The 22,257-nt window shown below is 37.7% G+C and overlaps 1 protein-coding gene across 9 annotated transcripts in view; it reads left to right on the forward strand.

Annotated features, from left to right (window-relative positions):
- ADAM23 (ADAM metallopeptidase domain 23) overlaps positions 1–22,257 on the forward strand; it is a 200,991-nt gene that overhangs the window by 130,695 nt on the left and 48,039 nt on the right. For all 9 annotated transcript variants that reach the window (XR_013519073.1, XM_054257820.2, XM_078328302.1 and 6 more), the window contains exons 19-24: positions 6,629–6,679; positions 7,390–7,453; positions 8,713–8,818; positions 11,912–12,031; positions 13,968–14,136; positions 16,699–16,810. Coding sequence is in view for 8 of the 9 variants with exons in the window: in XM_054257820.2 (XP_054113795.1) it covers positions 6,629–6,679; positions 7,390–7,453; positions 8,713–8,818; positions 11,912–12,031; positions 13,968–14,136; positions 16,699–16,810 (622 nt within the window). In the remaining variant the exon portion in view is untranslated. The remainder of the gene's footprint in view (positions 1–6,628; positions 6,680–7,389; positions 7,454–8,712; positions 8,819–11,911; positions 12,032–13,967; positions 14,137–16,698; positions 16,811–22,257) is intronic.

The following is a 22,257-nucleotide window of genomic DNA, read 5'->3' on the forward strand; positions in this document are numbered from 1 at the left end:
GTGAAACCCATCTCTACTGAAAATACAAAAATTAGCGAGGTGTGTTGGTATATGCCTTTAATCCCAGCTACTCAGGAGGCTGAGGCAGGAAAATTGCTTGAACCCGGGAGGTAGAGGTTGCAGTGAACTGAGCTCGTGCCATTGCACTCCAGCCTGGGAAACAGAGACAAAAAAAAATTGTGCTACTGTAAACATGTGTATGCAAGTATATTTTTTGAATAATGATGTCTTTTCCTCTGTGTAGATACCCAGTAGTGGGATTGCTGGATCAAATGGTAGTTCTACTTTTAGGGTGTTTTTCATTTGTTTGTTTTTTTGAGATGAGGTCTTGCTCTATAGCCCAGGCTAGAATGCAGTGGTGTGATCTTGGCTCACTGCAACCTCCACCTCCCAGGTCCTGGTTCAAGCAATTCTCCTGCCTCGGTCTCCCTAGTAGCTGGGATTACAGGCATGCACCACCATGCCCAGCTAAGTTTTGTACTTTTAGTAGAGATGGGGTTTCACCATGTTGGCCAGACTGGTCTTGAACTCCTGACCTTTGTGATCCGCCTGCCTCAGCCTCCCAAAATGTTGGGATTACAGGCATGAGCCATGATGCCTGACCTACTTTTAGTTCTTTAAGGAATTCTCCACAGTTTTCCAAAGTGGCTGTACTAGTTTACATTCCCACCAGCAGTATAGAAGTGTTCCCTGTTCACCATATCCACACCAACATCTACTGTTTTTTTATTTTTTTATTATGGCAGTTTTGCAGGAGTAAGGTGGTATCACATTGTGGTTTTGATTTGTATTTCTCTGATCATTAGTGATGTTGAGCATTTTTTCATATGTTTGTTGGCCATTTGTATATATTTTTTTGAGAATTGTCTATTCATGTCCTTAGCCCACTTTTTGATGGGATTGGTTTTTTTTTCTTACTGATTTGAGTTTGTTATAGATTCTGGCTATTATTCCTTTGTCAGATGTATAGATTGTGAAGATTTTCTCCCACTCTTGGGTTGTTTCTTTACTCTGCTGTTACTATTGCCATACAAAAACTTTAGTTTAACTAGGTCCCAGCTATTTATCTGTGTTTTTATTGTTTTGCTTTTGGATTCTTGGTAATGAAATCCTTGCCTAAGCCAGTGTCTAGAAGGGTTTTTCAATGTTATCTTCTAGAATTTTTTGTATTTTCAGGTCTTAGGTTTAAGTCCTTAATCCATCTTGAGTTGGTTTTTGTATAAGGTGAGAGATGAGGATTCAGTTTCATTCTCCTACATGTTACTATTTGTTGAAAAGGGTATGCTTTTCCCACTTTATGTTTTGTTTGCTTTGTCAGAGATCAGTTGGCTGTAAGTATTGGGGTTTATTTCTGGGTTCTCTGTTTTGTTCCATTGGTCTATATGCCTATTTTTATACCAGTCCCACACTGTTTTGGTGACTATGGCCTTATAGTATAGTTTGAAATCAGGTAGTGCGACGTCTCCAGATTTGTTCTTTTGCTTAGTCTTGCTTTGGCTATGTGGACTCTTTTTTGGTTCCATATTAATTTTAGAATTGTTTTTTCTAGTTCTGTGAAGAATGATGGCGGTATTCTGATGGGGATTGCATTGAGTTTGTAGATTGCTTTTGGCAGTATGGCCATTTTCACAATATTGATTCTACCCATCCATGAGCATGGGATGTGTTTCCATTTGTTTGTGTCATCCATGATTTCTTTAAGCAGTGTTTTGCTGTTTACCTTGTAGAGGCTTTTCAACTCCTTTGTTAGGTATATTCCTAAGTTTTGTGTTTGTTTGTTTTTGGTTTTGGCTTTTTTTTTGCAGCTATTGTAAAAGGGGTTGAGTTCTTGATTTGATTCTCTGCCTGATCACTGTTGATGTATAGAAGAGCTACTGATTTGTGTACCTTAATTTTGTGTCTGAAAACTTTGAATTCTTTTATCAGTTCTAGGAGCTTTCTAGTGGAGTCCTTAGGGTTTTCAAGGTAAACGTATCACCAGCAAACAGTGACAGTCTGACTTCCTTTTTAGTAACTTGGATGCCCTTTCTTCCTCCCTCCCTCCCTTTCTCCCTCCTTTCTTTCTTTTTTTCTTTTCTTTTCTTTTTTATTGCTCTGGCTAGGACTTCCAGTACTATGTTGAAGAGGAGTGGTGACAGTGGGCATTCTTGTCTCATTCCAGTTCTTAGAGGGATGATTTCAACTTTTCCCCATTTAGTATTATGTTGGCTGTGAGTTTGTCATAGATGGCTTTTACTACATTGAGGTATGTCCCTCGAATGCTGATTTTGCTGAGAGTTTTCATCATAAAGCGATGCTGGATTTCATTGAATGCTTTTTCTGCACCTATTTAGACGGTCATGTGATTTTTATTTTATTATTTTTTTCCCCCGCTTACTGGTGTTCAAGTGATTTTTATTTTTAATTCTGTTTATGTGATGTGTTACATTTATTGACTTGTGTATGTTAAACCATCCCCACATCCCTGGTATGAAACCCACTTGATCATGGTGGGTTATATTTTTGATATGTTGTTAGATTCAGTTAGCTATTATTTTGTCAAGAATTTTAGTATCTATGTTCATCAAGGATATTGGTCTGTAGTTTAATTGTTCCCTTTGTCTTATCTTTGGATAACCTGATGACAATGTGCCTAGGTGATGATCTTTTTGTGATGAATTTTCCAGGTGTTCTTTGTGTTTTTTACATTTGCATGGCTAGGTCTCTTGCAAGGCCGGGGAAGTTTTCCTCAATTATTCATTCAAATATGTTTTCCAAGCTCTTAGAATTCTCTTCTCCCTCAGGTACACTGATTATTCTTAGCGTTGGTTGTTTAACATAATCCCAGACTTCTTGGAGGCTTCATTCATATTTTCTTAGTCTTTTTTGTTTTTGTTGAATTGGGTTAATTTGAGGACTTTGTCTTTGAGCTCTCAATTTCTTTCTTCTACTTTTTCAATTCTGTTGCTGAGACTTTCCAGAGCATTTCACATTTCTAAAAATTTCTCCAAAGTTTTCTGAATTTTTTTATATTTTTTTCTTTAAGCTATCTGTTTTTATTAATATTTCTCCCTTCACTTCTTATATAATTTTTTGGATTTCCTTGCTTTGGGCTTTGCCTTTCTCTAGTCTCTCCCTGATTAGCTTAATAACTAACCTCTGAATCATTTTCTTAGGTAAATCAGGGATTTCTTGGTTTGGATCCCTTGCTGGTGAACTAGTGTGATTTTTTGGAAGGTTATTGAAGAGCCTTGTTTTGTCATATTGCCAGAGTTGGTTTTTTGGTTCCTTCTCGTTGGGTAGGCTCTGTCAGAGGGAAGGTCTAGGGCTGAAGGCTGTTGTTCAGATTTTTTTGTCCCATGGGGTGTTCCCTTGATGTAGTAGTCTCCCCCTTTTCCTATGGATATGGCTTCCTGTGAGCCGAACCACAGTGATTGTTGCCTCTCTTCTGGATCTAGCCACACAGCAAGTCTACCCAGCTCTGGATTGGTACTGGGGGTTGTCTGCACAGAGTCCTGTGATGTGAACCATCTATGAGTCTCTCAGCTGTGGCTACCAGCACCTGTTCTGGTGAAGGTGATGGAGGATGCAATGGGCTCCATGAGGGTCCTTAGCCTTGTGCTGGTTGGCCTCCTGCCATGAAGTGGTGCTTTCCAGAAAGCATCAGCTACAGTAGTGTGGAGAGGGACCCACACTACTATAGCTATAGGCGGGGACTGGGCCCTAGAACCCCCAAGATTATATACCCTTTGTCTTCCACTGTAAACAGCCCTTCAGTTACATGGGAGCTGAGTGAGGCCTGTGACTACCAGCTTTCTTCCACTTTCCTGACAACAGCATGACTCAGCAGAGGCAGCCATAATCTTCCTAGGTGCAGAACTCCAGGGACCTGGGAATTTTACCCCCATCCCCTACAGCAGCCACAGCAAGACCTGCTCAAGGATAGTCTGAGCTCAGACACACCTAACCCTGCCCTACCTGATGGTCCCAGCTTGGAGAGAATAGGGCTTTAGTTCTTCCCCCATCTGTGAAATCTACATACCCAATTTACTCCCTCCCCCAGAGTTATGGCCAGGAGACTTCTTGCCCAATTCAAATTGTTACAAAGTTCAGCTAGAGACTTCCTTCTTCCTGTGGAGTTTTACCCCCTGCTCCTCTGGCCACCCTCCCAATGGATCCCTGTGGTACCAGGCAGGAATGAGCAGCTAGGGGACCCAGCAAGCTCCCAGGGCCTTTCTGCTGCTTCCTCCATGCCTATATTTTGCTCAACTCTCTAACTTGACTCAGCTCCAGGTAAAGTCAGAAACCTCTCCTACAAAAAAGATCTTCAGTTTCTCCAGTGTGGGTATGTGTTCAGTAGAAGAGGGTCTCCTTTTCTCCCTTTTGCAGTTGGGGTACTCATGGTATTTGGGTGTCTCCTGGGTCCTGCAGGAGCAGTCTGCCTCCTTCAGAGGGTCTGTCAGTCCTTTTGAGATTGCTGGTTTGTTCTTGCAGTCAATCAGGAGCTAAAATTCATAGTGCAGGCCTCCACACATTGCTCTGTCCAGAACTGCAATCTAGACCTGCCTCCGGTCCAACATGATCCCTATCACTGGTTGTATTAGTTTTAAAGTGAGTGAATAATTAATGATAGTTGATGAGATAATGATTGCATTTTGAGTGGCTCTGGACGGATGAAAGAAACCACAAGGAATCCAGCTTTTGTGCGGTTGTGTAGTTGTGTATTTCTGTTTTTTTTTTTAGTGCTGATCCCTTGAATACTCATTAGGTTGAATAAAAAGCTTGGGCAAATGACACTTGTATGAGTCAGTTATTCTTTAGAAAGGTGTAGAACCAAAGCATTTGCCTTGGAACGTTGGTTAGGAAATTACTGCCTCTTAGGAATGTTACATTAGTTCTGTTATCTTTCTGCAGTGAACTTGATAAATGGCTCAATATATGCAGCATAGAGGAACATAGTTGTATCTGGTTAGTGGGAAATTTGTTTATTTTCTCTGTCAGCTCACAGTAGTTGCACATCTGCCACATGACTGGTGTTGTTGTAGGTACTGGGGCAGCAGCAGGTAACTAACCCTTTTTAATGCCTGCCTGGAGCTCCCATTATGATGAGGGCAACAATGAGCAAACAAGTAGTAAAACATATGAATTGTCAGTTGGTGCTAAGTGTTTTAGAGAAGGGAAAAAAAAAGAAAAAACGTACAGATTTCTCTAATAAACAAACAAAACCTTAAAGCCCTTATCCTAAATTTGCACAACTGCAGAGAGTGCCAGCATGGGAGGGGTTGCAGCTTTGAAGAACATGGGTAGAGAAGTCCTCTTTGGAATGATGATATTTGAGCAAAGATCTAACAAAGGTGAGGGGATGAGCCATGCAGAAATCCAGAGCAATAACGGGAGAGCAAAGGCAAAGGTTGTGGGTGGCAGCATGCCTGGTGTGTCTATGTGGAGTCACATCAGCCATGGGTGAGCAGAAAATGATGTCACAGAGATGATGGGATGAGAGAGTGTAGGAGCAGATCATGTTAAGCTTGGAAGGTCATTGAGTAAGTTGGGAAACAGAAGATACATGTGCTTTGATATTTACCCTTTTAAAGAGACCACTCTGATAGCAATGTAAACTCTAAGGTGACTAGGGTGGAAGCAAGGGACTCAGGTGGGAGGCTTTTACAGTAATCCAGGTGAGAGGCGGTGGTGGCTTGGACAGGGTGTGAGCAGTAGGGATGGAGAAAAGTGGTTAGATTGGGATTATATTTTGAAGATAGAACTAGCAGGATTTATTGAGAGGCTAGACGGAGGGAGAGTAAGAGAGGAGAGGAATAGAGGATGACTATGGTCTTCGGCTTGAGCAATTGGAAGGACGGAACATCATTTACTGAGAAGGTGAAGACTGAGGGAGGACCTCAGTGCACATTGCTGTTTCTTATTGGTTTGCCTTGCCTGCGTATTTTTTCTTTTTGTATTTGTTTTAAACACTGTAGCAGAGTCTTTGACTTGACCTTTTTACATTCTCTTAAATGTGGTAAATAAAACGTACAGAGAGTAATTTGGGGGGGGATGAAGTATTTTTTTTTTAAATTTTGATAAATAAACCTATAAAAAGAAATAACTATCACATCACAGACTGTTCTAACATGTCTGTGGTTTGAAGAGGTCAGAACTATTAATATAATGGAGGTATAGCACTTACTTTGCGTGGAAAGGCAGAGTATGTCTCTGTTTCACTAAAGTAGCCTATAGGTAAAATGTCATGATGTCAAATGCAGATTTGACATTTTCACAGAGCTGAGGAAGTTCTTGAAAATTAGTTTCTTGAATGTGTCCCCTCCTGTGTACCAAGCTGATTCATTTCCTTCATTGTTCATTTTAATCTCTTCTACTTTTAGCTCTGTAGGCAAGTGAATGTGACTTGTTATTCTGGTCCACCTCACCATAAACAGAGGAAATATATAAAACATATGCATTATATGGCCCTTACTTACTTATTTTACCAATTGTAGGATAAATAATTTGAATTAATGAGGAATTGCATGTGTTTTTCTCAATGCTTTTAGTTATATATATCCACTATGCTTGCATTTTTATATAGTATGCACATTATCTGAAGGTACCTAGCATGCCAAATATTAACTAAAAAGGTAATATTTTGCAGTGCCCACCAAATCTTCATAAGCAAGATGGATATGCATGCAATCAAAATCAGGTATGCTGGGCTATAAATTTTAAGCGTAATTTAAAAAGGGTTAGTTAGAAAGTTTTTTTTCCTTTTTTGATAAATATTAATATAACTTCAAAGGGAATTTAATCAAGTAAATAATTATAGTGGGATTGTAATTTAGAGTTGTTTCATGTATGCCAAATATTAAATATATTTACTTCTGGTGACAAATTGTCCAGATTAAGAGAAAAAAAAGAATGTAATAGCTGAAGAACTGGAAGTCTCATTTATTGAGTTATGACCATCTTTCAGTAATTTCAGCCGACCTGTTGTGGGAAAGAAAATATGACAATCTGTCATGAGTTTTTTTTTTCCTGGAAGCCATATTATAACCTACAGGTGAGTATCATGATGTCAAATGCAGATTTGATGTTTTCTAACCATCTATACACAAAAGAAGCTAAAAATCTTTTTGGTGTCTCTCACAGAAACGTACCAATTTTTGTTTACCATAAAATTTCAAATTTTTGATGTTTAGTTTAGATTTAGAGAGCTGCACAATGAGTTCTGTATTGAATTCTAAATTTTTAACTGTTAGTCTTAAGATGTGTGTGATTCTTATTGGTCACTATAAAAATATTAGGGTATGGAATGAAAAAACCTTGTCCAAATCAACTAGAGGGAGACATTGTAGTAAAAATTTGGAGGAAAATGAACTGACTCTGTTTGCCTCACATGTGTGCTTTTGTCCCCAGGGCCGCTGCTACAATGGCGAGTGCAAGACCAGAGACAACCAGTGTCAGTACATCTGGGGAACAAGTAGGTCGCATCTCCTTGCTTGGTGGTTACACATACCATTTTCTCTTAATAGTGTTCTTTTCTGCCAGTCTTGCTGAGAGAGATGCACAGCTTGGAGTGATGTTTTAAAAAAAGAACATAAAAAGGATGAGAATAAAGAGAACTATGAATCTTAGTCACAAAAACTATAGGAAACAACTGCTTAAGTTGGGTACGTGTCAGAACTGAGCAGTGCCATTTAGTGGCTGTGGTTCTCAGAGAAGAATGTTGCATTTACTTGCAAAGATCGGGTTGAGTTAAGAGTGATTATCTAGCCACTTGTGTGATTTATCTTGTACCTTGGATTTAACATTTGACCCCTTTTTTTTTTTCAATTAACACACACAAGTTAGCTTTCTGGTTTTTACCCAGGAAAATACCAGATTTATTTTTTAAATTATGTCATTTACTGTCTCACTTCAAAGTGAAGATATGCAGATACTTTCTGAGATGCAGGCAGGTACATGGTGGCTATGGTTCTTAGTACATTTCCTAAAAGTTTATGCACATATTCTCTTCCTAACCTTTACATTGCCTCTCCAGTGAGTATCAGTTCATGAGGGCCAGATGGAAGAAGGAGAAATGACTCTGCCTTGCTGGCCGAGGCTAGGTTCACCCTAAAGGGAAAAAAAAAGCACACAAAAGGAGAACAGGGCTCTGGCACGAGTGATTTTAGAGTTCAGCAAATATCATTTATTTGAAAGATTTACATTCAGCACTTTAGTTTTGACAGAGGAAAGATAATGGAGACATATTTGTATTTCGAAGGGTTTAACTTTCAAAACTCAGGTGCCAATATAAAATCTCAATGGGCTATGACTTTATAATTAATCTCCTAATATTAATATAAGACAAGATTAAGAATGTTAGTTTCCTGTGTATTGCTGCACTAATTCGTGCTGATAATCATTCTCATCTTCTGTCTTCAAACTCACCAACAAGGATTGGAGAGAAATCTGTTTCTCAGGCTAAAAACAGTGCTGTGTTGGAGCTTTTTTGTATTAGCTTGCAAGAGCCAATTGTTAAATTTTTAAAAATTTTACAGGCCAGTGGACACCACATTGATAGTGTGAGAGGAGGCATGGAGAATTTACACCATGGAAACTTGCAAATGCTACAAATCTGGGTGTTCTTTTTCCTTTTTCTGGAGAACTAAGTGTTAAACACTTACTGCCACACTATTGGTTATAGATAACAAAGAAAATGAAGATTAATTTTCTTCTCTTGCCTGTCTCCAAAAGAGGCTGCTGGGTCTGACAAGTTCTGCTATGAAAAGCTGAATACAGAAGGCACTGAGAAGGGAAACTGTGGGAAGGATGGAGACCGGTGGATTCAGTGCAGCAAACAGTGAGTGGTCAGCACTGAGGGTGTAATCACTGGACTTGGAAGCCCTTACACAAGTGCAAAATGAGCACAAAATAAACACTACTGATTTTTTTCCTAAGTGTTCACCTATTGAAAAATTTGAAATATTTATTTTTAATAGATATTATTATATCTAGAGACAAATAGCTGTAAATTGTTGCTGTGCTACAGACTCATGCCATTTCCACAGAATTCAGAAGATTTCTCATGTGCTGCATTTTACTTCATTTTTGTTCTGACGAGATACTTTGCCAAAGCATTACAAATTTAATACTAGCTTTTCATTTTCTACTTTTACTAGAATATATGGCCTATGAATGTATTAGTGTACATGTAGTTTAAAAGGGAAACTATATAGACCATGGATATTTTTGCAACCAACGTGAAATCTTACCGTATTTTTTATCATTTCACAGGTGTAGTAACATTTGATTTAATCAGACATCTAATGTCTACATTAGAGATTTTTTTCTCTTCTAAAAAGCATCTAGTTAGTACATATTAGAGGCATCTTTACTCAGAAAATGAGATGCTTTCAGAGTACATTGATATTTCTTTTTTTTTTTTTCCTTTTTTGAGACTGAGTCTCACTCTATTGTCCCTGCTGAAGTGCAGTGGGATGATCTCGGCTCACCGCAACCTCCACCTCCTGGTTTCAAATGATTCTCATGCCTCAGCCTCCTGAGTAGCTGGGATTACAGGTGCCTGCCACCATGCCCAGCTAATTTTTGTATTTTTAATAGAGATGGGTTTCACCATGTTGACCAGGCTGGACTCAAACTCCTGACCTCAAGTGATCCGCCCTCCTCAGCCTCCCAAAATGCTGGGATTACAGGCATGAGCCACAGTGCCCAGCCTGATATTTCCCTTTGATTAGCTAAGGAAAGTTAGAATTCTCATTAATTAGGTTATTAAGGTTGATTCAGTTACTGTAGATCAATGGAATTATTAATAGTCCAAACCTCTTTACTTTTCCTTCTAAAGCAAAGAACATTCTCCTAACTTTGAAGCAGAGCAAGAATTTAAGGGAAGCTTTATTCTCAGTTAATGATCTCTGTGCTATATTTTATGAAACTTTGTAATTCCAGGTAGTCTTTGATAATGGATGAGGCCATAGTAGGCAACAAATCTTTGACTATGATTTAAAAAAAATTAAACCAAAATAATAGAAAACAGAGTTTCCCACCTGATGTCTCATGAGTGAAGCATAGATGTTCCAAGGTGTTGATCCTCAGTCCTTGAGGTGTCACAGGATAGGCACAAGGGGAGCCTGAGGTAGTCAAAATCCATGTGATTGGATACCTTGAATTTGATTAGCTTTATTCTTACATTCCATGTCCTAAAGATATCTGATTATTTCTCTGTGTCTCATGACTTCAAAAAGTTTGAGAGGCAGTGGATTAGATTATTGTAAAGCGTAGCTTTTGAAGATCTGGTAATAGAATACCCAATCCCCAATAAGTTATGGGAAATTAATGTGTTCTGAAACTTGAAAAAATTGTGAAATAGGGCAGATGTGGTGGTTCATGTCTATAATCCCAGCACTTAGGGAGGCTGAGGCGAGTGGATCGCTTGAGTACAGAATTTCAAGACCGGTCTGGACAACATAGTGAGATCTCATCTCTAGTTTTTAAAAATGGTGAATATCAACATTAAAAATAAGTAGCACATAAATATACATTTTACCAAATAATTATGAAATGAACTCCCATGTCACTCCTACATGGGTCAAGAAATAGAACATTGCAGCATCCCAGAAATAGTGCAGATACCTTGATCCTGACATTTGTGGCTGTCACTTTCTTGCTTTTCTTTAGAGTTTTACTGCCTAAGTTTTCATCCCTAATGCTTTATATATTATTTTGTATTTTGCTTCTCACATACAGCATTTTAAGAGTTTTCTGTGATGTGTATAGTTATCTGTTGTTCATTTTTATTGTTTGTTTCACTTTTATAAATGTACATATGAATGAATATACTATACTTTAGTTCTCCAATCTGTGTTGATGAACATTAGATTGTTTTTATTTTTTGGTTGTTAGGATCTATGCTTCTGTGAATATTCTATATATGTAACTTAGTATACATTTGTACCTGTTTCTGTAAGGCCTGTACATAAGTAGAAAAATTTCTGAGTCGTAGGGGATGTTATCAGTGTTACCAAATGATGTCAGACTGTTTTCTAAAATGGTTGAACTAGTAAATTCTACCAGCAGTATTATGTATATGAGAATCTTGTTGTACCATGTTTCACCAAAACTTGGTATTATCAGACTTTTTACTTTTATCTGTTCTGGTGGGTGTGACCTACTATATTATCATGGTTTTAATTTGCATTTCCCCAGATTACAAGTGTGATTTAGCACATTTTCATACATTTGTTAGAAATAGATTTCCTTTTTTTGGGATGTGCCACTTCTATTCTTTGCCCATTTTTAAGGAGTCATTGTTTACTTAACAGATAGACTGGAGGTAGAGGTCCTCATGGTGCATGAATTTAACAAGGTCATCAAAGACCCAGATAATTTCTGCCCCTCTATTCTGCAACCCTTAGCATATTAACTTTTTGTCTTTATGCTTTGTGAACTCATGATTGTGAAGTGGATGCAAAAGCTACATATTCAAAGGTGGGAAGTAGGGATAGGAGCAAAAGGTTTTCTCCCTGTCAATCTCTAACCTTTTATCCAGAAAACAAAATCCTTGCAGCCACTCCTGAGCTGGGTTTTTCTCACATCTTCACAGCCCAGGGGCCACTTTTAACTCTAGGAAGATGAGAAGGGAAATGGGTAGGAGAGTGGGTATCAAGAATGGAAGTACCAAGAATAGCTTAGACACCAGTCATGGTCCATCTTTCAGGGCTGGGCACTTTGCTATTCCAAACAAAACTGTGATCCTCTTAGCAAAGAGGGAGGGGGTTATCACTAACCACTGATAAATGATCAACTATTTTGGTTTAGGAAGAAAGAGAATATTTAGAAAATATGAATAAATGTGGACTGAATCATTTTGATTTTTTTAGCTTGATTCCTCCTGTCTTGTCTGTTTGTTTGTTTGTTTGTTTTTACACATGTTCAGTGATGTGTTCTGTGGATTCTTACTGTGTACCAATCTCACTCGAGCTCCACGTATTGGTCAACTTCAGGGTGAGATCATCCCAACTTCCTTCTACCATCAAGGCCGGGTGATTGACTGCAGGTAACATATTAAATGTTGGAAGACCTAATAAGCCATGAGAATTACAAATTTCACAAAAATCAAAAACCAAAGATTTTTCTAGTTTTTATAAGAGGAAAGTTAATTTAGATTTTATTGTCACCTTTGGTGTTGACAGTCACTTAAAAAAAAGTTGTATATTGACTTGCAGCTTGCAATTGCTCAAAATGAGACTAGTTAGTAGTAATATGACTTTGTTTGTCATCATAATTTTAAGAGTAGAATTATGGTGTTCATTCTAACCCATTATTAAAGTTTTAAACATTAGAGTATGCCACTGTTTGAACACTGTGTGTGTGTGTGTGTGTGTGTGTGTGTGTGTGTGTTTATGACTGAAAAAAAAAGAATTTAAACTATAGTTTATGTAGTATATGGTTTGGAAGATGGCTTAACAAATACCTATTCACATATATAAAATATTTATTAAAATATTATATATAGCTATAAACAAACATTTGATATCTAGTTGTCTGTGAGTATAAGGCTTATTTTTGTTTAGCCAGGGAATCATGATATATTCCAAATAGGTATTGTTGCCTTCAAAGTCGTCATGATTCTGAGATACTGTTCTCTTGTTCAGCGGTATTATTGTTGCTCGAAACACTTTTGGCCTTCCCCCTACAGAATTGCCTTCATCGTCTGCACACTTTTACTTTTAGTACTCTTAGAGCACTATATTGTCACCTTAAGTGAGATAATATAAGATTTGGGATTATCCAAAGTAATTTTAGTACATTTGATTGGGTACTACTAAATTGGATAATGCTGTCTAAGTCAAATTCTTATTTTTTTTTCTGGCTTTTAAATGGTACTGAAGGGAATTCTAACAGGGTCTTAGTAAGATCTCTCCTGGAATAAATTTTTAGTCTCTAAAGCTAGTTACTTTGATGTATACAAGCTTTATTTGAATGTGTGTTTTCATGCCTTTAGGTAAAATGGCCTTGTTAAATTATATTGTTGCATACTAAACTAACATATTTGCAAAATATTGAGCAAGTTAATTCTATTAGTGACTACAGCATTATCATTCAATTTCAAATTATTCCTAATTTTGAAATTTTAGAAGTAAGCACTGAAATACATGAAATAATCTTATGAAATCACTGTCATATATGTGGTCTGTCATTGACCGAAAGTTTTTACACAATGGTAAGGACTTGCCTATCTAAACGTATCTAAACATAGAAAAGGAGTAGTATGACTTTTCTATGTTTAGATACGTTTAGATAGGCAAATAGTTACCATTGTGTTATAATTGCCCAGTACAGTAACATGCTGTGTAGCCCAGGAGCCATACTAGAGCATATAACTGTGTAGGTGTATAGGAGGCTATACCATCCAGGTTCGTGTAAGCTCATTCTGTGACATTTGCACGAAGACAAAATTGACTGATGACACATTTCTTAAAATGTCATCCCCATGATTAAGCTAGGCATGTCTGTAAATATCAGTAAAAATTAACCAGTTTATTTTTTTTAATTATGGATAATTAAATCTTCTGAAGTAAGAATAATACTTTTCAAAATATTTTTATTTGCTATTTTTGTTCATCATCTGCTTTTTTCTACCATGCCACATTTGAAAGCCTTGGAGAGCTGATATATTTGCTTCTTTTGTTCTCATATGGATACTCCTCCCCCAGTCTTAATGTTGGGTCTTGAAAACAGGTGAAGATTTAGAATACACTTTATGCAAATGACATTGTACTGTAACAATGATAATGAAAGAGAGTTTCTTTTTCATGCTCTTTAATTAAGGAAAGGTAGGGAAAGGAGAAGAGGAAGCAGAGTGAGATAATGCTAGGAGAAATCCACATCCACTGACAGCCTCTTTAGTCTCATGAAGAGCAAGCCTCATTCATATTGTTCTATTTCTAAGTGTGGTGCTAATGCTTATATGGATATCTTTCTCGTTTTAGTGGTGCTCATGTAGTTTTAGATGATGATACAGATGTGGGCTATGTAGAAGATGGAACACCATGTGGCCCGTCTATGATGTGCTTAGATCGGAAATGCCTACAAATTCAAGCCCTAAATATGAGTAGCTGTCCACTCGATTCCAAGGGTAAAGTCTGTTCAGGCCATGGGGTAAGTAGATATCAATGTGCCAGCTCGAACCTTCATGGTCTGGCATGGTCAAAGTGGTTAGACTTCCATTCCAGCCATTTTCCTATTGTGGCTGTTAATATCTAAGCACTGATTATGATTATTTCCTTAGTACTCTTATCGTCTATGAATAAACCATGTGTTAATATGGCTTCTTTTTGTTGTTGTTGTTGTTTTATCATTGGCTATTTTTATTCACTACATTCTCCATATATGACTTGACATCTGTGAGGCTGGGCACAGTTGCTTACACCTGTAATCCCAGCACTTTGGGAGGCCAAGGTGGGTTGATCACTTGAGGTCAGGAGTTCAAGACCAGCTTGTTCAACATGGCAAAGCCTCAGCTCTACTAAAAATACAAAAATTAGCCAGGTGTTGCAGCATGCACCTGTAATCACAGCTATTTAGGAGGCTGAGGCAGGAGAATCACTTGTGCCCAGGAGATGGAAGTTGCAGTGAGCTGAGATCATGCCACTGCACTCTAGCCTGGGCAACAGAATAAGACTCTGTCTCAATTAAAAAAAACAACAACAAACCTCAACATCTGTGTATTATTCAAGGTTCTCCATAGAATACATACATATATGCACAAAAGGAGACACTATGAGGAATTGACCCATGTGATTACAGAGGCTAAGCCCAACAATCTGCTGTCTAGAAGATGGAGAGCCAGGAAAGCCGGTGGTATAATTCAGTCTGAGTCCAAAGGCTTGAGAACCAACAGAGCTGATGGTATAAATCCCAGTCCTAGGACTGGGTAAGATGAGATAAAATGTCCCAGCTTATGCAGTAAGGCAGAAAATAAAGGGAACACATAAAATTAACCAGCACATCACCTAGAGTTAGAAGAAAATTGATAAGGCTCATAAAGGAATTGTAGACCCCTGGTGACTATTTTGTATGATTCAAAACAACTTAAACCAGCTCAGCAATTCACTTTTAGCTACTCAGTATACATACTGAGTATCTATGTATACAAAATCACCCTAGAGACTGGGTCATTGATATATTTCACATGGATAAAGTTGTACAGTTATGCTTGGGCCATTGTCAGCCAAAGAGAAGATGGTGTCCATATTCATACCTGCATGCATCTGTAATTCTGTGAACTAAGTGTTTGGGCGAGTTGCTCTTACTGGTAAACCTAATCTTCATATCTATCCAAAAATAAATTTTAATACTTATTTAAATAAGGATTAGCTAAAATAAGATATTTCAAAATGTATACAGACTTCAGAGATGGAAAAAGAGAAGAAACTGAGCAACAGTATAAAAGGGAGATCCTGGCTTAAAGGTAAAAATGATCCAAAATAGATAGATAGAAAGGTGATATGGAGTAGAACAATGTGGGAAAGCCCAGGAAGCTTGTGCCTAACAAGTATCTAGAGTTTTAAGTTTGGTTGAATCATAGCTCATGGGGAGACAGGGGAGACAGTATCAATTAATGATTAAGAGCATGGATTTGGGGGCTAGAAATAATCCTGGGTTTGAATCCTGGCTCCACCTTTTGCTGTCCAGTGGCTTTGGGAAGTCACTTGTGTGAGGATTAAATGACATGCCTTGCTTAAAGCATATGGCATAGATACTGGCACATAGTACATGCTCAGTAATTATTACATTAAAATAAAATTACTGGGCAAGTCTTTTGGTTATTTCAGTTATTACTCTGAAAACATAAAACTTAATGTGTAAAAATGCCCTACTGCCTCTCCCACTTTTTTATCTGTTTTTTTAAGCCAAATTCAGCCTTGTCAGTGCAATCATGTATTAGAACATTTCAGATTAAAAAGCTTCCTTGTTTGATTTTTATCATCTCTAGTAATCTGCCCCGAATGTATTTCTCAGGAAGATAAGGGTTTAAACACTCCTGTCTTTAGTTTGCTGAATATTATTTATTCCATCTAGATTACAGTTTCATTCCAGCGTTCTGGTGGGTCCTCAGCCTGGCTGACTGAGAAAAGAGGGATACCAGGGACTGGGAGTGTGGGGATGGGGTGAGGGTAATGCCTGTTGGGCAGGGAAAGTGCCACTAAGTAAGTTTGGTGTTGGACATGGTGATGGTGAGGTCATATGAGGTATTGGTGATTTATGTCTCCTGGCCTTTTATCTCTGGCAGTGCTTTTGAGCCCACTATCTATTAATTTATTGAATTAAGTGTATATGTTTTTAAAGTATGTTCCTAAAAACAGCTACTTCTGAAAAAAGTTGAAAAAAGTATCTTATCAGACATTTGTGTACTTAAGTAATATCATGATTCAATTTAATTTAAGAATGACATGAATAATTCAATTTAATTTTAAAATAATAAATAATTAAATTCAATAATTTCTTCCTTTTAATATTTTTTCTTTAATGGATCAAATATTGCACATTTGATCCATGCATTATTACTTCATGCCTATTGATCAAAACCATGGGAAACTTAAAAAGAAATTCCAAATGGCTTTTAAAGCTTTCTCCCTGCCCCCGTGTCTCTTTTACATGTACCGCCCTTATTCTACAAAATACAGTGAAAATGCCATATCTGTTCTTTTTTCTTCACAGGTGTGTAGTAATGAAGCCACCTGCATTTGTGATTTCACCTGGGCAGGAACAGATTGCAGTATCCGGGATCCAGTTAGGAACCTTCACCCCCCAAAGGATGAAGGACCCAAGGGTTTGTGTGATTTCAGTTTCAGTTCATGGAATACTGAATTCATCAACACTGTCCAATGCACCAATGTAACTTTCTAATTGATTTAAGAAGAGACACATAGGAATATATCTTTTTGCCTTCAAAGTATTTAATTTATGTTACTGCAGAATTAAGGATTCTGATATATCATATTTTTAAAATGTGTTTGAATTTTTATTCTAGAATCGAGATTGGGAAGAAGTAAATATACACATTTTCTTTAATACAGTGTTCCTTTTCTTTAAACCTTATTCTTTTTCCATAGCCACAAACTATTTTGCAGTTTGTCTAAGCTATGCCATTTTTCTAATAGATCAAATCTTTTTGGCTGACATGAGATCTGGTTACTTTCCAGTGTTGGAATCCCTCCAGAAGGAAGTTGTCACCTTCCAAGCTCATTTTGAACACCTTTTGATGAGGAAGGAGTTGGAATTCTTCACAGAACTTTTGTACTTCAAAGAAAATGCAAAAGATCTGGACCTTTGTTTTAATCCATCATTAAGAGGAGAGAAATTAGGATTTTGGGATTAGAAAGAGACTCAGAGGCCACCTAGGCCCACTCTGTTTTTGCAGATGAGAAGGACCAGGCCCTGAGGTCAGGTCACTTACTATAGTCACCTAGTTAGTGAGAGGGAAGGTTGGAACCAGAACCCAAGTCCCAAGTGCCTGATCTCAGACTCATATTCTCTTCCCATTATATCATCTTTTTTTCTTTCTTTAAGACAGGGTCTTGCTCTGTCACCCAGGTAAGAGTACAGTGGCACAATCATGGCTCACTGAAGCCTCAAACTGCAAGGCCCAGGGATCCTGCCACTATGCCCAGCTAATTTTTCATAGAGACAGGGTTAGGCTTTGTTGCCCAGGCTGGTCTTGAACTTCTGGCCTCAAGTGATCTTTCCGCCTTGGCCTCTCAAAGTGCTGGGATTATAGGTGTGAGCCACTGCACTCAGCCCCTCTGACATCATCTTTTTTTTGTGTGTGTGATGGAATCTCACTCTATCGCACAGGCTGGGGTGCAGTAGCAAAATCTTGGCTCACTGCAACCTCTGCCACCTGGGTTCAAGTAATTCTTCTGCCTCAGCCTCCTGAGTATCTGGGATTACAGGCACCTGCCACTGCACCCAGATAATTTTTGCATTTTTAGTAGAGATGGGGTTTCACCATCTTGGTCGGGCTGGTCTTGAACTCCTGACCTAGTGATCCACCCACCTCAGCCTCCCAAAGTGCTGGGATTACACAGGAATAAGCTACTGTACCCAGCCTCTTACATCATCTTATAATATAATCTGTGTTATCAGGAGTATAGTAATTATTTTTCATTATTCTCCCCATTTCCAACCCATCATATGATTTTCAAAGACCTAGGAAAGCCATCAGGCTTACTACAGCATCTACAACGTTGTGCCAGAGAAACCAAGAAAATACTAGAACCAGTTTTTTTTATACAGGGATGACACTGTACATCAGCTTCTTTATCATGGTCCTGTTAATAGTCTTTTGTAAGTAACTGCCATGCTTTTCTTTGACGGGTAGGAAAATGCATATAGGAATAGGACCATTTTGATCAGCTTAGTTTTGGATGAAAGTTTATTGAAACTCTCTGAACTTCAGGGAAAAGATTATTTCAGACACAGATGAAGCTCTATAATCCTTAATTCCTGAAGAGATTTAGGCTGATTCAGGCACATGTGAATTGTTCAGTAAATAGTGGGTGTGTTAAAACACATTTTATGTGTTTGCTTAATATGCCCATGATATTAAAATTCTGTAGAATCATAATCACACCCTCACAGTCTATTTCTGTTCTCCTTCTTCTATTTCTAAAAGGGAACATATTCCACTTTTACACTTAGTCTTTTGTTACTTTAAAATTAGAACAAAAAATTCTTGGATCCACCTTCTGAAGTTAGATTTAGAGAAGATTTAAGCTCTAACAAGAGAAGCCAAGGTTCATTCTTTCCAAATTTCTCTCCACAGTGTGTCTGTGATTTTTTTTTTTAAGATCTAGATGCTGTTTCCTCAAGTGATGTATAAAGATGCCTCAACAGATGAACAGAGCTACATTTACTTAGACTCTGCCTTTTTTTCTTTAAGTAGGATAGGGGATTATTAGTGGTCTGGTTCTATTATATTTCCTGTTCCTTCACCCACGCATGCCTAAAACACTTTGGAGGGATTATGAAAACAAAGCTACATTCTAGAGAAAGAGTACTCACAGCTCCTTTTTGTTTTGTTTCGCTTTGTTTACTCCATTTAATGTGGTGATATCCCACATTATCTTAAAAAAAATCTTTTTTGATCCTTCAAGTAATACATACTTATTGTAGAAAAATTTGAAAATACAGAAAGTATTAAAACTCAGAGCTGCTCAAGATAAGCATTCTTGGGCCCAGCGCAATGGCTCACGCCTATAATCCAAGGACTTGGGAGGCCAAGGGCAGGTGGATCACCTAAGGTCAGGAGTTTGAGACCAGGCTGGCCAACATATTGAAACCTTGTCTCTACTAAAAATACAAAAATTAGCCAGACATGGTGGCATATGCCTGGAATCCCAGCTACTTGGGAAGCTGAAGCACGAGAATTGTTTGAACCCAGGAGGCAGAGGTTACAGTGAGCCAAGATCATGCCACTGCATTCTAGCCTGGGTGATAGAGTAAGACACGGTCCCCCTCCTCCACCCACCCCTCCTAAAAAGAGGCCAGGCATGGTGGCTCATGCCTGTTATCCCAGCATTTTGAGAGGCCCAGGCAAGTGGATCACCTGAGGTCAGGAGTTCAAGACCAGCTTGACCGACATGGCGAAACCCCGTCTCTACTAAAAATGCAAAAATTGTCTGGGCATTGTGGTGGGTGCATGTAATCCCAGCTGCTCAGGAGGCTGAGGCAGAATTGCATGAAACTGGGAGGTGGAAGTTACAGTGAGCCAAGATCATGCTATTGTACTCCAGCCTGGGTGATAGAGCGAGACTCCGTCTCAAAAAAAAAAAAGAGAGAGAGAGATAAGCCTTCTGATGTGCTTCTTTCCTGTTGCATGTTTCTTTTGTCATTCTTAATGAAGACAATAGAGTCATAGTAAAGGTATCCATTGGTCCTACAATTATTGAAAACCTTATGAATCTCTAATAATTTTGATTAAATTGAAAATAAGTCATTAATTGAAATAAATGAATTAGTTATTTTTAGAAATGTTTAGAAAATCAAGCAATTTTCACACTAGTAAAATAATGGTCTTTATCTATAATGGCTAGCTATATCTTTTTAGCCTCTATTAAAAAATCTCTTAATATACTGGTAAAATAGAAATTTAAAAATGTTAAAACTTTATGTAGACTTTATTATTTTTATTTTTAATTGTGACATTACAAGAAGATTCCAAGTGAGAAATTATGTGCTTTACTTTTCTTTTAATTCGGTTAGCAAATATTTATTGACTGTCTACTATTTAAAAGATAACATATACTTGGCACACAGACACTCCATAAATATTACACTCTTCTCTTTCGAAATATGTAAAGGAAATGAGATGCTGCATGTTAGTGCCACTTTTCAGTTTATCCATGTTCATTTGTTTTGTTGCCTTGCCAAAGAATAATAGGTAATGGACTCAAGTTATTAAAACAATCAGTGCTTTACTGACTGTAGGCTCAGCAGTGTGTGAGACACAGATTTTTCTCAAAAACTGCATGTTGTATCTTTTTTCTCAAGATCCAACTGGTTTGGTTGTCACTTGTCTGATTGAGAACAGTGTTTGGACCCTCTCCAAATGTTTGCCGTTTATAATGGGCACCACCCACAGTGGCCAATCATACCCATAGACGAAGGTTTTCTATATAGGTGCAGGAAGAGAGGAAGAGAGTATTAAAAGTACTTAGTTTTATTTAATTTCAGTTTGCTTCCATTATAGAGAAAAAAAATTCAAGAAACATCATGAAAATATGGCCTTTTTAATCATGAACATGGGCATAAAAGATAAATTGTACCCAACTGCCCTTTGGATCAAGACCAAATTAGTGAAAATAAAGGCAAATTCTGTGACTTCATTGAGATTATCAGAAATGAACTGACATGTTTTGGATATTTCTTTTGTTTTAACTATAAGTTCCTGGAAGAATAGGAAATTCAACCTCTCCCTCTGTGTGGGGACTGGAAACATATCTGAAAGCATTGCCACTGTAGTCACCCTGTACTGCTACAGTTGTCTGCTGTGGACCCATAATTTAAGGCATGCTGTATTATTCACTCCAACTTCTCAAACCAAACTATTGAAAGATAAGAAATAGAATCTCAGCACACAAACCATGTGAGCAAGGATTTTTAAAAATATTTTTGTTACATGATACTTTATTCATTTTTTTCTAAATTGTTGTTAATTTCACATACAAAAACACTTTTTAATTTCATTTTTAATTATTTTTATTTTGTAAGCCTAGTCCTTCTCTCAACTTGTTTCCACCAAAATCATTATAGAAAATTATTTTGCTTTGTTCTACAAGGACAGAATGTATTTTAACTCTGTTTAAAAGACCTAGAATTCCTTCCTGTTATAGGGAGATCCATATCAAGTACCCTAATTATTGTCTGTATATAGACACTTTCTCAAGGTGCTTATTGTAGAATACAATGGAAGTTTTCTCATTTGATAGTTTACATCACCATTATAAGAAAGAAGAGAAACTGGGACATAGCTAATGTTTTCAGTGATATGTATGCGCAGAGATATTATTCCTGGGAAGCTTTGGGTACACCTTTTTATCACAACCACACTCATCAAGTCAGAGATAAAAATTCAGTCTAGATCTGTTGTTTCACAAATGAGAAAAGTAAGTTAGTTTTCAGGGTTAACAGTGAGCCAAGAATATAACATAATCACCTTATCTTGAGCCAAATACTTTTTTCTGTTATTCCACACTCCTCTTTGGAAATTGAATAATGAGACTAGGCACAGTGGCTCATGCCTATGATCCCAACACTTTGGGAGGCTGAGGTGGGCAAATTGCTTGAGCCCAGGAGTTCCAGACCAGCCTGAGCAACATGGCAAAACCCTGTCTCTACAAAAAAATTTAAAAATTAGCCATGTGTGGTAGCATGTGTCTGTAGTCCCAGCTCCTTGGGAGGCTGAACTGGGAGGTTCACCTAATCCCGTGAAGCTGAGGTTGTAGTGAGCCAAGATCACACCACTGCACTCCAGCCTGAAAAACAGAGTAAGACCCTGTCTCAAAAAAAAAAAAACAGAAAAGAAAATTGAGTATTAAGTTATTCTACTAGTTTTTATAGCACAATAGTAAGTAGAAGTGAAACAGGTAGTAATCAAGCTTATTAGCTAATCCATTACTTGTCAATGGTGCTTTTTATGGGATTAGATAAGAAAGGAAGTATTATATTATTAGCATTTAGTATTTTTAAAACAATAGTTTTGAAGTCTTACTTTCT

The sequence above is a fragment of the Callithrix jacchus genome, chromosome 6 (genome assembly GCF_049354715.1).
Source record: "Callithrix jacchus isolate 240 chromosome 6, calJac240_pri, whole genome shotgun sequence".
NCBI classification, from domain to species: Eukaryota; Metazoa; Chordata; class Mammalia; order Primates; family Cebidae; genus Callithrix; species Callithrix jacchus.